At 41.6% G+C, this 16844-nt stretch overlaps 1 protein-coding gene and 1 pseudogene across 1 annotated transcript; one reads left to right on the top strand and one right to left on the bottom strand.

Moving 5' to 3' along the window:
* Window positions 1-16844, bottom strand: part of LOC131482929 (zinc finger protein 850-like) — a 420589-nt pseudogene that overhangs the window by 78003 nt on the left and 325742 nt on the right.
* LOC131477957 (zinc finger protein OZF-like) lies at window positions 6778-15790 on the top strand (the record flags this gene model as incomplete). The annotated part of the gene is given in 4 exon segments (XM_058679148.1): window positions 6778-6815; window positions 13814-13886; window positions 14404-15711; window positions 15713-15790. Coding segments are annotated over 4 exon segments (1497 nt in total), but the record flags the coding sequence as incomplete, so codon positions are not given.

Raw genomic sequence — 16844 nt, 5'->3', positions numbered from 1 at the left:
TCATTTCTGACTCAGTGAACTGCAACGATGTGGCATTCTATAGGTTGCACCTGGGGCAGGTCTGGGTAGCCCTCGGATATGACGGCCAGCAGATCAAGAACTGTAATGGTGGTATGTGAGGTGCCATTTTGCACACTGTGACAATAGCTTTGGGACTGCAGGGGACAACAGTGAACTGTGCATGTTCTGAGCTCGCAAAAACTCTCTGATGTCAGTAGATCGCACTGGTCCCGCAGGAAAATATAGCGACAGTGGCATCATATGGGTCAAAATAGGTCCGTGTGGCACCCAGATCTAACATCCAACAGGTTCTGGCAAGATCAGTGCCACCCAATCATGGGACCTGCTAAAACCACAAGTGGGAGAAAGGTTGCAGAGACAACATTGCAGCCTCAGCATGGTATCACAGGACGTGAAGAGTGGTGAGCCAAGAGCTGGGACTGTGGAGACCACAGTGGAAATCAGACTTAAGAACCCAGACCTGGAACTCGCTGAAGGTTGTGGCACAAGTGACTGCAAGCAAAAAGTTGTGTACCAACTGCAATAAGTAAAATCGCATTGTAGACCTGTGGGTGACGCAGCATAGAAACCTACCCCAAGGAGAAGACTCTGGTAACCAGAAGTACAATGATCAAGAGCAAAAGAAGAGACAAAGACACAATGAATATTACTGAATACTTCCCTGCAAAGGAGCAAAACCCTATGCCAACCTCAGAGTTAGCTGAGGAAGACATCGAGAAAATGGGGGACACAGAATCCATAAGACTCCTTTTAAAGATTCTGATCAAAAATGAGAAGCTCATGCAAGAGTTCAAAGAATTTAAGGAAGCAATAAAGCAAATCAAGGCTGGTATATGAGAAATTAAGAACACAGTAGAGCAAATTAAAAGTACAGTGGGGAGTCTCCAAAATAGAAACCAGCTAGCAGAAGAAATAATCTCAGAATTGGAATATATATTCCTGTCATCATGGGGAAGCAAACAAAAACCTGGAATTAAAGCTGGATCAGGCCAAAAAAAGTATTCAAAAATTGAAAGACAATATTAAAAGACCAAACATGAGGGTTATGGTAGTCCCAGAAGATGCAGAAGGAGAAACTGAGTTTGCAAATGTATTTAAAGAAATAATAAAGGAAAATTTCCCTAATCTGGAGAAAGTTCTAAGAGGGGCACAGAACTCCCAACAGGCTTGACCAAAAGTGATCTTCACCAATACATATGATCTTCAAGTTCTCTTCAGTTGAACATAATGAAGAGATCCTTCAATGTGCACGTGAAAAAAAAAATCAGCTGACATATAAAGGAAAGCCAATTAAGCAACCCTGTCAGAAGGGCTATTATTTTTTGGAAGAAAGGGTAACAAATACTGGTGAGGAAGTAAAAAATGAGACTATTTATACAATGCTGATGGAGTTATAGATTAAGTCAGCACGTGGAAAATAGCATAAAATTTCTTGAATGTTTAGAAATAAGATTTCTGGGCCCAGCATTGTAGCCTAGCAGCTAAACTCCGTGCCTTGAATGTGCTGGGATCCCATATGAACACTGGTTCTAATCCCAGCATCCCTGCTTCCCATCCAGCTATCTGCCTGTGGCCTGGGAAAACAGTCGATGTTGGCACATAGCCTTGGACCTTACACCTGCATGGGTGACCCTTAAGAGCTGCTTGCTCCTGTCTTCAGATTGGCGCAGCACCAGCCGTTGAGGCCACTTGGGCAGTGAATCATCTGATGGAATAACTTCCTCTCTGTAGTTCTTTATCTCTGTATCTGGCTTTGCAATAAAAACAAAAAAATTTATTTTTAAAAAAGATTAAAATTATAAAAAGATTAAATAAAATTAAAAGGATTAAATTTAAAGGAGGTAACTGTACATTTGAGTAATCTCATTACTAGTCGTATTTTCTGAAAGTTATTAACACATTTTGTAAAAGAAATGCCATCTTTTTTATAACAGCACTATTCATAATACACTGATATGGAATGAATTGAGGTGTCCATCATTAGATAATTGAGTAAGCAATATGTATTATCTGTGTACAATCGCCTGTTATTCAGTTGTGGAAACAGAATTCTGTGTATTAGACCAAAATGAGTATAACTAGAGGCCAAGATGTTGAGTGAAATATTCTAAATACAGATATACAAACATGAAATTGTTATGTAGAGTAGCAAAAAGAAATCACAAGCAACAACAAAAGGGGGGACCAGTGGTATATATCAGTATTGCTGCAAACATGATTTATCACTTTTGATTTATATCTTTGTTAAATAGCAAATGGTGATATTCTACTGTAGTTTTAATAATCTGTGTCTGTAAATTGTATGATTAAAGCATATCTTTTCATTTCATTATATTTATACTACTTACCTATTAAATTGGTCATCTTACTATTGTTTTAATCACTTAATAAAAAATTAAGATCTTGAGTACAATGTGAATTTAAAACATGTTATTACCTGAAGTGAGCCTGAAAGGAAAAGAACCGCGGGGAACACTGTGGTAAATCTCCCAGTGCAGCCAGGACTGAGAAAGGTGGAACACAGCAGTAAAACAGACACAAATGACTAGGATCAGCAACCTGAGAAGGACAAGGAGGGTGCCCCAGGCTGCAGAGACTTGAGCAAAATCTGGTGAGCAAAATTCAGGGAGCCTCTAACACAAGGAAGTGGCCGCTTTTAGCAGGTGAGGGGTAGGCGAATCTTAGGAACATAACATGGTGAAGGGTGCCTGAACTAAGGAATTTATGGCAAGCTTGGGTCAGGTCAGATGGGCTGGAGATGGTGACTAGGCACAGAAACAAAGAACCTGGGTGAACCTGGGACCTGGAAGTCCCAAGCACTGGGTGGCGCCAATTCCAGGGCCACGAGTACCCCACAGAAGGGAGATTCAATACCTACCGTAAATATTGCCCTGTTTTAAGGAGCCCACAATGCCGCAAACTGAAGAAGAAGGGGGAGGGGAACCCAGGCACCACAAACAATGAAAAAGAAAAATCTAGGTCAGCAAGACCTCAGGTCAGCACTAGGTGGCAACAGAGGTCAGGGATTAGAAGCCGGCAATAGCAGATCACATAAACATGCAGCGAGCTCATAGGAAAAGAAATGAGTCAGAGGAAGGAGCCAGTGCCAACCCAAAAAGTCACCAAAAGGACTGGTCAATAACAGAGATGACAGATGAAGAAATTGATGACCTATCAGACAAGGAATTCAGGAAAATAATTATAAAACTCTTCAGAGACGATGTAAAATGATGGGAGGAGTTTAAAGAATTCAAAAGCTACATGAACACAGAAACAAAATTAGTCAACAAATGAAATCCTTGACCTGCAGCACAGAGTTGAGAGCCTATCCAACAGAATTAATGCAGCAGAAGACAGGATCTCTGAATTGGAAGATTTCCAGAATGAAAATAGGCAGATCATCAATCAGCAGGAGATACATTTGAACAAGGCCAATAAGGCCATACAGGAAATGAATGACAACATGAAGAAATCAAATATCAGAATTATAGGCCTTCCAGAAGGAGTAGAAAGAGAGACAGGTATGTAACCAGTGCTCAGTGAAATTATGCAGGAGAACTTCCAAAAGTTAGATCCTGAACCCAGCCCAAATTCAGGAAGATCAGAGAACCCGCAACAGATTTGACCCAAAGAGACAATCATGCAGACATGTGGTACTCAAGCTCCCCTCCAATGAATACAAAGAAAGGATTCTGAGACTAGCACGAAACATCGACAAGCTAACGTTTAGGGATAGGCCAATCAGGATCACTGCTAATTTCTCAGTTCAAATGCTCCAAGCAAAGAGAGAATGGAATAAAATCTTTCAAATCCTGAAACAGAACAACTGTCAACCAAAAATAATATACCCAGCAAAGATCTTATTTGTATTCGAAATTAGATACTTCCATAGCAAGGAGAAACTGGAAGAATATGCCAACACAAAACTAGTCCTACAAAATCTCCTTATAAATGTGCTAATCACAGAAAAAAAAATAGGAAACCATAAGTAAGGATGGCACATGAGAAGACCTTTGCACTGAAGTCCACACAAGGCAAAACAATCAGATACCAACACGCACAAACACACAGACACATAGCAGGACAAAGTCGCAGTCTTTCAGTATCAACTCTTAACATAAGTGGCCTCAATTCATCAGTCAAAAGACATAGATTAGCAGATTGGATCAACAAACAGAATCCAATTATCTGTTGCCTGCAAGAGACACATCTAACCAGAAAATATGCTACGAAAGTGAAACTGAAGGGATAGAAAAAGATATTTCACACCAGTGGATGAGAAAAAAAGGTTGGCGTAGTGGTCCTGATTTCAGATGAAACAGACTTCAATGTGACAAACATCGAAAAGGACACTGAAGGGCACTTGATATTGTTGAATGGAATGATCCAACAGTAAGTGATTTCCTTCCGTAATATGTATGCCTCAAATTCACATGCACCCAAGTTCGTGAAGCAATTTCTTATAGAATAATAGGGATATGCAGATGAACACACAAAAATCATGCGATATGTGAACACCCATTAGCACCAATAGACAGATCAATGAGACAAAAGCTCCACAGAGAAACTACAGAGCTCACACAAACAATAGAACAACTGGACTTAGTAGACATTAATGGAACCTTTCATTCTTAGGCTCGAGGTTATACAGTTTTTTTCAGTAGTGCATAGCTTCTTCTCCAGGATAGACTACATGATAGGACAGAAAGCAAGTATAACTAACTTCAAAAAAATCACAATCATACCATGAATCTTCTCAGACCACCATGGAATAAAATTGGAGATCAAGAATTCAAAATATCCCAGGAATTATGTAAAATCTTTGAGGATGAACAATATGCTATTAGAGAAAGAATATGTTAGAGAAGAAATTAAAGATGCGATAAAAAATTTATGGAAACCATCGCAAAAGCAGATACAACATTCCAAAACTTGCGGGACACCACTAAAGCAGTGTTATGTAGTAAGCTCATTGCAATTAGTGCTCATGTCAAGGCCCAAGAAAGTTATCAAATACAGGAATTAAGCACACACATCTAGAAAATGGAAAAACAGCAGCAGAATTAACAAACAATAGGATACAAGAAATTATCAAAACAAGGGAACGACTAAATCAAATAGAAATAAAAAAAACTATACACAATATCAGTGAATCAAAAAGCTGGTTTCTTGAGAAGATAAATAAAACAGACATCCCACTGGCCTGACTGACAAAGGAAAAAACAAGAGTAAGTGGGCCCAGCGGCATGGCCTAGCAGCTAAAGTCCTCGCCTTGAACGCCCTGGGATCCCATATGGTATCGGTTCTAATCCCGGCAGCTCTACTTCCCATCCAACTCCCTGCTTGTGGCCTGGGAAAGCAGTTGAGGATGGCCCAGTGCTTTGGGTCCCTTAACCCCCGTGTGGGAGACCTGGAAGAGGTTCCTGGTTCCCAGCTTCGGATTGGCGCGCACCGGCCGTTGCGGCTCACTTGGGGAGTGAATCATCGGATGGAAGATCTTCCTCTCTGTCTCTCCTCCTCTCTGTATATCTGACTTTGTAATGAAAATAAATAAATCTTTAAAAAAAGAGAGAGAGAAAGCGAGAATTAGCAGCATCAAAGATGAAAAAGGCGGGCCTGGCGGCGTGGCCTGGTGGCTAAAGTCCTCACCTTGAATGCCCCGGGATCCCATATGGGTGCCGGTTCTAATCCTGGCAGCTCTACTTCCCATCCAGCTCCCTGCTTGTGGCCTGGGAAAGCAGTGGAAGATGGCCCAAAGCTTTGGGACCTGTGTGGGAGACCCGGAAGAGGTTCCTGGTTCCCGGCATCGGATCAGCACAGCACCAGCTGTTGCGGCTCACTTGGGGAGTGAAACATCAGATGGAAAATCTTCCTCTCTGTCTCTCCTCCTCTCTGTATATCTGACTTTGTAATAAAAAATAAATAAATAAAACCTTATAAAAAAAGATGAAAAAGGCAACATAACAACAGACACTGCAAGCATTAAAAAATTATTAAAAATTACTACAAGGAACTATACTCCAACAAATCAGAAAACAACCAGGAAATAGAAAGGTTCCTAGACTTCCACCACTTACCAAGACTTACCTCTGAGGCAACAGAAGACCTGAACAAACACATAACCAAACAGAGGTCGAGTCAATGATTAAACATCTCCCAACAAAGAAAAGCCCAGGCCCAGATGGCTTCACCACAGATTTCTACAAAACATTCCAAATAGAGCTAGCCCCAATCTTTAATAGAATAAGAAATATTCTTTTGTAATATTGGAATTGCAAAAGTAATACAGCACAAGGTATTTTTATTTAACTGTTATTCTATGATGCTGTATGAATTGTAAATTAAATTCTGTCCATAGAAGTTGCAAATTAAATATATAAAAAATGCACAGTCACTGTTTCTGTTTAATGATCCAGAACTGAGGAGACATGTGCTGTTACAGGTGTTGGTGTCATTTGAAGATGTGGCTGTGGACTTTACCCAGGAAGAATGGCAGACAATGGACAGTACTCAGCAGACCCTGTATAAGGAGGTGATGCTTGAGACCTATAACAATCTGCTGTCCTTGGGTGAGTGAAGTTCTGTCATGCCTAAGCAGAACACTTCTGTATAGTTTACTAATGAAAGAAGAGCTTATAAAGTGTAGTAGTTGGTAAGACTAATGGTGATTTTGGAAAATCTGCATCATTCTCCATGAACAGGGTACTCCATGACAAAGCCTGATGTGATCTTCAGGTTGGAGCAAGGATCAGCACCATGGACAGTGGAGAAACCTGTGAAGCAGAGATTTCCAGGTAGGTCAGCACTTAATGGACAGGGGAATTGATACATAGCTTAGTAAATGTTGACTGGAATTATATTTGATTTTTACTCTGAGTTTCTTCCAGAAGGACAGCTGGCGAGACATAGGAATTCTATATTCTCCATGAATAGGTTTATTCTAGCAATTTGCCAGCCTGTCACCATTAATTTAGAAGAATATATGTGTCTTTTCATGATCACAAACACTTGAATCACATCTGCCACCTCCCAAGATACATTTTCAGGAAGTTGTATTGATAGCAGAGTAGCCAGGAAAAGATAAACTAGAGCTAAGATAGGATGTAAGATACTCCAAACCTTATTTTGAAATTTTATACCATATTTTCTGTCATATCCTGCTTTAAGTTAAATACGCAATCTCACGTAACTGAAATTTTTATTTTAAAAAAATAGGTATTATGTTAAGGCATTAATGGATGAGATGTAATGCCTATTTAAAAATGCTCATAAATGTCCACATTTCACTAATATTAAAATGTGCTGTATCTAGATTGGCAACAAATCTCATTGGCTTCACTAGAACATTTGAAAAGAAACATTTAGATGTGATTCATAGATATGGTTACTCTTTTCCTCATTTCAGATCCCCATGGAAAGAATGAGCTGTTTGGAGCTAATCAGAAAGGTCAAGAAATAATCTTCAGGCAAGTTTTAATTCCAAAAATTTTATAATAACTGAAAAGAGAGCTGCATTGCCACAAAGATGCTTAGCATTAGCTCTGGGCATAATTGAAACACAACGTGAAAGGGAAATTGTACAAAAATGAGACTTGAGAAATAGGATTTCATTCTTTCTCTCTCTCTCTCTTTTTTTTTTTTCATTTGCAGACAGTAGTTTTATTTGCAAAGTGACCAGGTGAATGTAGAAAGCAGAGGGAATCAAATAGCATTTCTTGGGAGAGAGCCAGGAGATGGTGTGCCTCTTGAATGGAGACAGCAAACATTATCAGAAGGGTCTCAGATTTTTGAGTGTGCCCTGAGCATTCCTTGTCTGGACAGGAACCTATGGGTAAGACACTTCCCATTGCATTGGTTGGCTCTCAACCAGCAATGAAATAGCTGCTACTACACAGCTTCAAATCTGCACCGGCCATTCTATGGCTGTTCAGCTCTCAGAGCTAGGCAGGCACATGAGTGAGAAAGTTCAAGAAACTGGCTTTTCTCAACTCATGTATGAAATGTACAGGGGGTCATCGAAAGGCCCTCATAAGTCATTTGTAAAGATTAAACCTTATGGCATGACATGGTAACCTAGTGGCTGGCCCTCACCTTGCATGCACTGGGATCATATATGAACAATGTTTTGTGCCCTGGCAGCCCCACTTAACAGCCAGCTCTCTGCCTATTGCCAGAGTCCAGCTCAAGTGAAGTTCAGAAATTGAGAAGGGTGCTTGGAGTAGGCATAGAAAATAAATGGACCACTACAGTTTCAGGATCATAATGGACAATTTTAAAAACTGTCCTCTTTTTTTTTATACAAAATCCTTCACCAATTCTGGCACCCACTCTTCACACCTGGTCAATGGGGCATTCCTAAGGATAGTTCTGCCAATTGTTTCCCCTTGAGGCAGGATATCAGCCGCCCTAATCCTGTTGTCAGGAAGTTCTCAATACATAGTACATGTCAGTCAGTAACATATTCCTATTACACTCCTGAGTCTACAACTTGGTCTTGAATTAGTTAATGGAGGAAGTGTATCACAGAAGGAGGGACATAAAGATTAAGGAAAGACAGAAAGAATAGATTTCCACTACAACTAGGGACTTAACATCCTTGATTAGGATATGGTCAATGTGGGAGGACAACCCTAAGCATATGTTCCTGCTGTCTGTAGGGACTTAACTCCCTCGATTTTTCATATGATTAGTGGGCATCCGAGAGAGCAAAAATAGTAAAAGGCACTTTTGCTAAGACATTATAAGTAACATCATCTTCCAAGCTCATATTGATCGTAAAAAGCAACTCCACAGTGTCTGACAATGCCTAAATAGATTACAGAAATCTCTGTCGGGTTGTCTGGTGTCTATGCAAAGAGAGGTAGAACTGCTTTTCAGATGGTTGTAGACACGGGAAATTCCTTGCAGCCTTGCCTTCAATGGAAAAGTTCTCTTCACAACTTCATGTCTTTCACATGAACTGCATGGACCTCAGTAGCCTTTGGCCTGGGAAAACTGTTGAGGACACCCCACATGCTTCTGACTATACAGCTGCGTGGGAGACCCAGAAGAAGCTCCTGGTTTTTGGCTTTAAAGCTGCTCAGCTCTGAAAGTTACAAATTTTTGGGAAGTGAATCACCACATGGAAGATCTTCCTGTGTGTCTCACATCCTCTCTGTATATCTAAATTTCCAGTAAATATAAATACAAATTTTTTTTTCCTTTTCCCATTTTTTAATTGTATTTTTGACAATTGTTACATAGTTAATTAGGGTAAAGAAGTTCCAGGGTTACTGGAAAATGGGTAAGACTATTATTTCCATATTGTTTCCTTCATATATCTGAGGTAAAAGATTTTATGGGAGAAGCCCACCCAGTCTCCAACCCATCCCAGGTCCGTGATGTGGGGCATGCTCTGAGGGTCTTGCTCAAGTGGTTTTGATAGTTCAACAGGTATGAATTGCTGCCAGTCTCGCCACTCCAAGCACGATGAGGGCATTGAAGAAACCACTGATTGACACAGTCCTTCATAGAGGCTCCATTTGCCCAGTTTTTCACTGGCAACGTATAGCTGAAGTGGTTGATTGACTTGTTCTGTCCTCTTGTCTTTTCATGGTTAGGGTTCTGAGTCTGACAGTTTGATTGGGGGGATCCGCAAAGAAACTTTGTCTGAGGTGTTTGCAGACCAGATTCTTGTGTATACTAGCAAGCACAGGGCCCGGCACACTCCATAACCTCAATCAGCTTGTGGTTGCAATTGCTGGGTTGGTTCTGTTTCCAACCCTGTTTTCTACTGGAACCAATGGGTGCTGCAGTCTAGCCTGAATCATTCGCACTTTATACTCAGCCATCACACAAACAAGTGGGAGTTGCAGCCTAGTCAGAGCAACCCACAATAACCCCCACCAAGCTTGCCCCCTACCCTGGTTTTCCAGTATGTGTAGCAGACTAGTCCAGTCTGTACCACACCCCATTCAGCTCTCATACATGTCAGTGGGTATTAAAGCTTAGTTCCATCTAACCAGCTCAACTATTCAGCCCTCATGTATGTTGTTGGGTGCCTTTCTGTCTAGCCACCCCTGCTCCTATCCTTGTTTCTGTGCCTTCCTCTGTTAGTGGTAACCCAAGAGAGAGGATCCTTCTATTTCCCTCCCAGCCTACTCCCACCTCCGGATTATGCACTCTCCAGGTGGTTCTGTGGTTCTACTTGACAGAATTAGCACCCGGTGCCAGCTTCTGCCAGCTGTTGCTGTGGCTAAGCCCAAACAACCCTCAACCATTGTGATGTAGTGTACACCAGCAGGAATAATCCGCCCAGCCTAGCCTTTCTCTGATCTAGTCTACATGAGGCCCACAGGTGTTGTAGCCCTGCCTTGTCTGATCTGTCCTCATCCCAGCTCATGATCTCCAGTAGGAGTAGCTGGCCAGCTAGGGAAACCCCCACTCACATATTCCCCCTACCAGCTCCGCCCCCTCCATTCCTGGTTCTCACGTGTGCTGGTTGGATGCTGTGTTCACATCTGGCATACGTCACCTCACCTTGGCATTCCGTAATGTGTACTGGTTTTTGTTGCAACCAATTCTGGCTTGACCCACACTCTGTTCTGGTGCTTGGATTTGCCAGTGGATGATGTGAACTGATTCAGCCTGTTCTGCCCCCAACCCATGCCAGGACAATTCCATATAATTATACAGTTAAGATTGTAATGTTTTAGCTGTTAACTTTCAAAATGAGCAAGTTGAGAGGCTTGTAATAGTAGGTTGGAAGCAAGCAACTTTCAAAAGGTACAAATTGATGGGCTATAGGGCAATGACTCTTATCAAACACAAGGGACCTCCTTCCTGAGGAGTGGTCTACGTACATGACCTGGCAGGTGTCCTGCTGGGTGGCTGTCACATAGACTGTCAGGCCAGGAGTTCACACAGCTCCCAGCCAAGCAATTAAGGTAGAATCACAAAAGCACAAAACATCTAGATTCTTCAGAAACATGTGACCAAGACAGAAAGCCTCTCCCTATCATGGGCCTTTATGGGGGCTTGCGAGGGGAGTTGTTACAAAAAAATGCAATACCACTTCCTCTCTCAGTTCCAGGTGATGATAGGTGAGTGTCACAGGTGGGCAGAAGGGAAATCCTAGATGGAGTGGGAGTGTGGCTCCCAAGCTGGTGACCCTGAACTGGCTGCCTAGCCCATAACATTGGGAGAAGGAAGCCACAAGTCTCACCCTTTTTTCTGGGTGAGATGGCAGACATTATTGCCCATTGTGAATATGTTTCTTTCACTTTGCCCTTGGGGGGACTCATGTGAACACCTCTTCAAAATGGTGCATTAAAACTCAAACCAAAGTGAATATTTTTTTTTGTGCCTGGACTCTCATCCCTCCCCCAATGACAATAACTCAGTGTGAAGCATGAAAAAGGAGGCCAGAACTTTGGTCCCATGTCAGGTAGTTGGGATTCAGGATCCGCTTACAGAGTACTAAGTCATGAAGAAAATTGGCCTTTTCTGGGGACTGTCAATGCAACAGTGCTCAAAATATAAAGACCCAGAGACTTGCTTCTAAAATGAAAAATGACATGATAGCAAAAGTGAAAATGGCAGTTGGTGATTAGAGACTTTAAAGTCCTAAACTTTTATATTTCCTATGTCTACCCCCTACTTCCTAAAAGCACAATCAATCTGGAAGTGTTGCTGGAGGTAGGCAGTGACTGGGGATTATGTGTGTGGGTGGGTGTGTTCATGTTTGTGCAGAGGCACGGGATGCCACGGATTATTTCCACAAATTTAATACAAAACTTGTGGAGTCTTCTCTTTGCTAAGTCCAGCCACACAGCTCTTGTATAAAAGCTAGAAATCTTTTTGAAGTCTCACATTGTGCACTGAACCAAATGTTACCAGGAAAGCTCAGTGATTCTTTTCTTTAACTTAGTATAGAAATGTAGGATTGTGGAATAGGGTGAAAGGATGGGATTCACAGGAATTTGGAGAAAACAGAGGAGTGGGTCCTTTTTTCCACTTATACATCCTGCTTCAGTAACCAAGGGTTGGGACAACATTCAAGTTACTAACTGGGTGTCTCCAATTTCAAGAAGCACACCACCACCTAGTTTTCTCTCAAGAAGTGCTTTCCTCTTCCCTCCTCTTCCCCTGCTCACATGATCACTTTGCAAATAAAACTTCTCTGTCTCTAAAAAGATGCATTACAAAAAACGACTTTGAGATCCAGTTTCTGTATCCACCTCCTAAATGTGAGCAACTGGTATTTAGTAGAAATCTACATACTTTCTCTATCCTCACATACACTTGCTGTTCCTGGGAGGACCTGAACCAGATTGGAGTCCATGCTTGGGACTCTAGGTTCAGCCACTATGACCATTGCATGAGTTGGGCCTTGGCCAGCCTGGACTCAAGAGGCTTCACCCTTCCTGGTGAATACACTGGGAGCAGATACCTTGGGAACAAGGCAGGCCTAGGCTCCACCCACCTCCAACATTGAGAGGTGGGTGGGACTGGGGCGGTGCAACTTAGTCATTTCTTCACAAATTGGATTTCTATGTATTGTGTGTGTGTATGTGTGTGTGTGTGTGTGTGTGATTTAATTGCACTCAATGTGTGTGCGTGTGTGTGTGTGTATTTGATCATTAAGGAGAAATTGGTGTGATCATTTTCAAATTTTCTATTTCTCCTTCCTGTTTTAGGTCAGGGTTAAATGATATTCAGAGAAGCTATACCAGGCCTCCCAACCACCCTAGTACTTCAGGATGGGTATTGGGCCCCTGGTACCAAACCAGGTTGTCAATGTGGCACACACTGAAAGGTTTCTGTCCAGGTGGTTCTGATAGTTCTAAAATGATGTCCATCTCACCAATTCAAGCAAGATGGAACCCTTTCAATGTTCATTGGCTGTCATGGTTGACCTTGGAGTCTCCTTTCTCCCTAATATTTGCTGTCATCATATGGCTGGGGTAGTTATTCAATCTCTTCTCTCCTCCTTTCTCTTGGATGGTCCAGATGTACTTTCCAGGCCTCAGTGGGCTTCCATCTCCAGGTGGAGCCAGGCCAGTTGTCCAATACTTCTTTTCAACTGAGGAGGACCTGTTCTTGCAAGTGCACCAAGACCTCGAGCCAGTCAATCCTGCCCCAGTGGAGCCCCACCCTCAGCGCTCACTGAGCTAGCACCACCAAGCAGGCATGTAAAGTATCCAAGCCAGGTGACTTGGGCCCTGCCACACCCTCTACTCCCAGGATTAGCAGACCCAGGACCCATTGCACTGGACAGCCAAGGACCCAGACCAAGCAACATAAACCACCACACATACAGCCACTGGGGCTCATAAACTGGGCTCATCACACAGCTGTGCCCAAGGGCCCAGACAAGGCTACCAGGGCCCCAATGGATCTCCTGCTCCCAGGGATCATGTGTCCATCACCAACATCCCCCTGACTGCCATGGCTTGCCTCTATTCATTTTCCACCAGCATGTATTGCAGTCTGGCTCAGTTGAGTCTCCTGTAACTCCACTTCATGTTGCTTTGTGCTGAAGCCTATCCAAGTACAATCCATCTGAATATTTATCTGGAGCTAGGCAGTGGCTGGGGAATTTGTGAGTGTGTGTTTGTGTTCCTCTTTGTGCAAAGGCATGAGGTGCCAAGGGTCATTTCCAGAGGTTTAGTACAAACCTCTTCGAATCTTCTCTTTGCTCCCTTCAGCCTCATAACTCTTGTATAGGAGCAAAAATTCTTTTTCACTTCGCATCTTGTCCACTGAACCAAATGTTATCAGGAAAGCTTGGTGATTCTTTCCTTTAATATAGTATAGAAAAAGACAATGAAAAGCAGTTGCAGACCAAATTTTTAGTGTTAATTGACCAGTTGAAGTTGGAAGAGGTGAGAGGGGCAACAACTCCCTGGAGGGGCTCAAAGATCTGGTTCGTTTTGAATGGAGAGAAAATGATATCATAGTTTCTTTTAAATTTGCTTTTCCCACAGGAAGCCTGATGAAATGCCATTTGAAAAGAAGCATGCCTCTAATCTCCCTGAGAACAACCTCGAGAGTGAGGAAAATCTCAGTCAGTTTGACAAGATCCACATTTGTCAGCAGTCCTTTGAACACAATGGAAATGAGAAAACTTTCAGTGGGCAAGTTTGCCACAAAGACCCATGTAATCAGCAACCTGTCAGTGTGGGAGAAGCAATTCATGTTAGCTACTATAAATCTTGCCTTACCACCAAACAGAGAACTGACACAGGAGAAAATTTATATGTGTCTAATGAATGTAAAGAAAACATGTACCAGAAGTCAGAACTCATTAGAGATCAGACCCTTCGAAGTGCAGAGAATCCATATGAATGCAATGGGCACAGAAAAGCCTTTCACCAACAAGTATCGCTAATTGGGCAACAGAGACTCCACACAAAAAAATCTTATGAATGTAAGGAGTGTGGAAAAAAGTTTCCTCGTAAGTCAAGCCTAATGATACATGAGAGGGTCCACACAGGGGAGAAACCTTATGATTGTAGGGAGTGTGGAAAAGCTTTTACTCGTAAGTCAAACATGACCGCACATCACAGAATGCACACTGGGGGAAAACCTTATGAATGTATTGAGTGCGGGAAATACTTTTCTTATAAGCAACACCTCATTGCACATCAGAGAATCCACACTGTGGGAAAACATTATGAATGTAGTGAGTGTGGAAAAGCTTTTCTTCATAAGTCAAGCATGATCATACATCAGAGAATACACACAGGGGAAAAACCTTATGAATGTAGTGAGTGTGGAAAAGCTTTTATTCGTAAGTCACACCTCATTACTCATCAGAGAATCCACACAGGGGAAAAACCTTATGAATGTAGTGAGTGTGGAAAAGCTTTTATTCATAAGTCAAACCTCATTCCTCATCAGAGAATCCACACTGGGGAGAAGCCTTATGAATGTAGTGAGTGTGGGAAAGGTTTTTCTGATAAGCCACAGCTTTTTAGACATCAGAGAATCCACACTGGGGAGAAACCTTATGCATGTAGTGAGTGTGAAAAAGCTTTTATTCTTAAGTCACACCTCATTACTCATCAGAGAATCCACACTGGGGAGAAGCCTTATGAATGTAGTGAGTGTGGAAAAGCTTTTATTCGTAAGTCAAACCTCATTACTCATCAGAGAATCCACACTGGGGAGAAACCTTATGAATGTAGTGAGTGTGGGAAAGGCTTTTCTGATAAGCCACAGCTTTTTAGACATCAGAGAATCCACACTGGGGAAAAACCGTATGAATGTAGTGAGTGTGGAAAAGCTTTTTCTGATAAGTCAAACATGACATCACATCAGAGGATCCACACTGGGGAGAAACCTTATGGATGTAGTGAGTGTGGAAAATCTTTTCTTCATAAGTCAAGCATGATCATACATCAGAGAATCCACACTGGGGAGAAACCTTATGAATGTAGTGAGTGTGGGAAAGGCTTTCCTTATAAGCCACACCTCATTAGACATCAGAGAATCCACACTGGGGAAAAACCGTATGAATGTAGTGAGTGTGGAAAAGGCTTTTCTCGTAAGCCACACCTCAATACTCATCAGAGAATCCACACAGGGTAAAAACCTTATGAATGTAGTGAGTGTGGAAAAGCTTTTATTCGTAAGTCAAACTTCATTACTCATCAGAGAATCCACACTGGGGAGAAGCCTTATGAATGTAGTGAGTGTGGAAAATCATTTTTCTGGTAAGTCAAGCATTAGATCACATCAGAGAATACACACAGGGGAAAACCTTGTGAATGTAGTGAGTGTGGAAAAGCTTTTCTTCATAAGTCAACCATGATCATACATCAGAGAATCCACACTGGGGAAAAACCTTATGATTGTAATGAGTGTGGAAAAGCTTTTTCTCAGGAGTCACACCTAATCAGACATCAGAGGGTCCATACAGTGGAGAAACCTTACGAGTGTAGTGTGTATCTTCAAGCCTTTACTTACCAGACAGGTTTCATTCAACATCAGAGTATTCATACACGATAAGAACCGCATGAATATAATGAGTGGAAATCCTGTTGCAGGCAGTCAAGTTTTATTAAACATCTGAATTCACGTTGGAAAGCAGAAATGTGTTACACGTGTGTTAAAAATCATACACAAACCTTTTCAACACAGTGGAAAGAATACATGTTCAATAAGTAGCATATTCACAGAAATGAGCAAACACACAGCATTGACTGAAAAATCATTTTCTGAAGTTAATCATTAGCAGAGTCACAGACCTCAGAATTACAAAAGCATGTCAATCAAAAGATTGGCCACCATTAAATCTGTTATGGTGTGTCGAAGCTTACAATGTGAATGAAAAAGAAACCATTAGCAAGAGTGCAAATACAACATTGTTAAAGTGCAATGGATGTGGAAACATTTTGAAAGTCTCAGCAAGTGTTAAATAATAAACATAAGGTGTATCATTTCAGAAGAGAGGGTATTTGCTGCTAAAATAAGTAAGATGCAATTTGTACATGATCTTTTGTTGTGAGGTGGTAAATGTGAATGCTGTTTTCAGATTAAATGTTAATAACAAATGCTCAGTATGTAACACTTGTTTCAAAAACCATCTGTCATTTACCCATTTATCTTTTTTAGAATCACAAAATTCCTCATCCTATTACAGAATTATATTGGAACCACAGATAAAAAATGATGCATGTGGCAGTTGTAATGATAAACACCCAGATTTGAAGGATGAATCTTTTCCAGAGGCAAGATTTTCTTGTTATATCTGGCCAAGTGTGGATCGTATTTGGCCACTGTCTCTCCTTGAATAATAAGTATGGGAAATCACTCCTGCATCTCTGCTAGCTTATCTC

The sequence above is a fragment of the Ochotona princeps genome, chromosome 21 (assembly GCF_030435755.1).
Source record: "Ochotona princeps isolate mOchPri1 chromosome 21, mOchPri1.hap1, whole genome shotgun sequence".
Classification (NCBI taxonomy): Eukaryota; Metazoa; Chordata; class Mammalia; order Lagomorpha; family Ochotonidae; genus Ochotona; species Ochotona princeps.
This window is presented reverse-complemented; position numbering and strand designations above follow the sequence as displayed.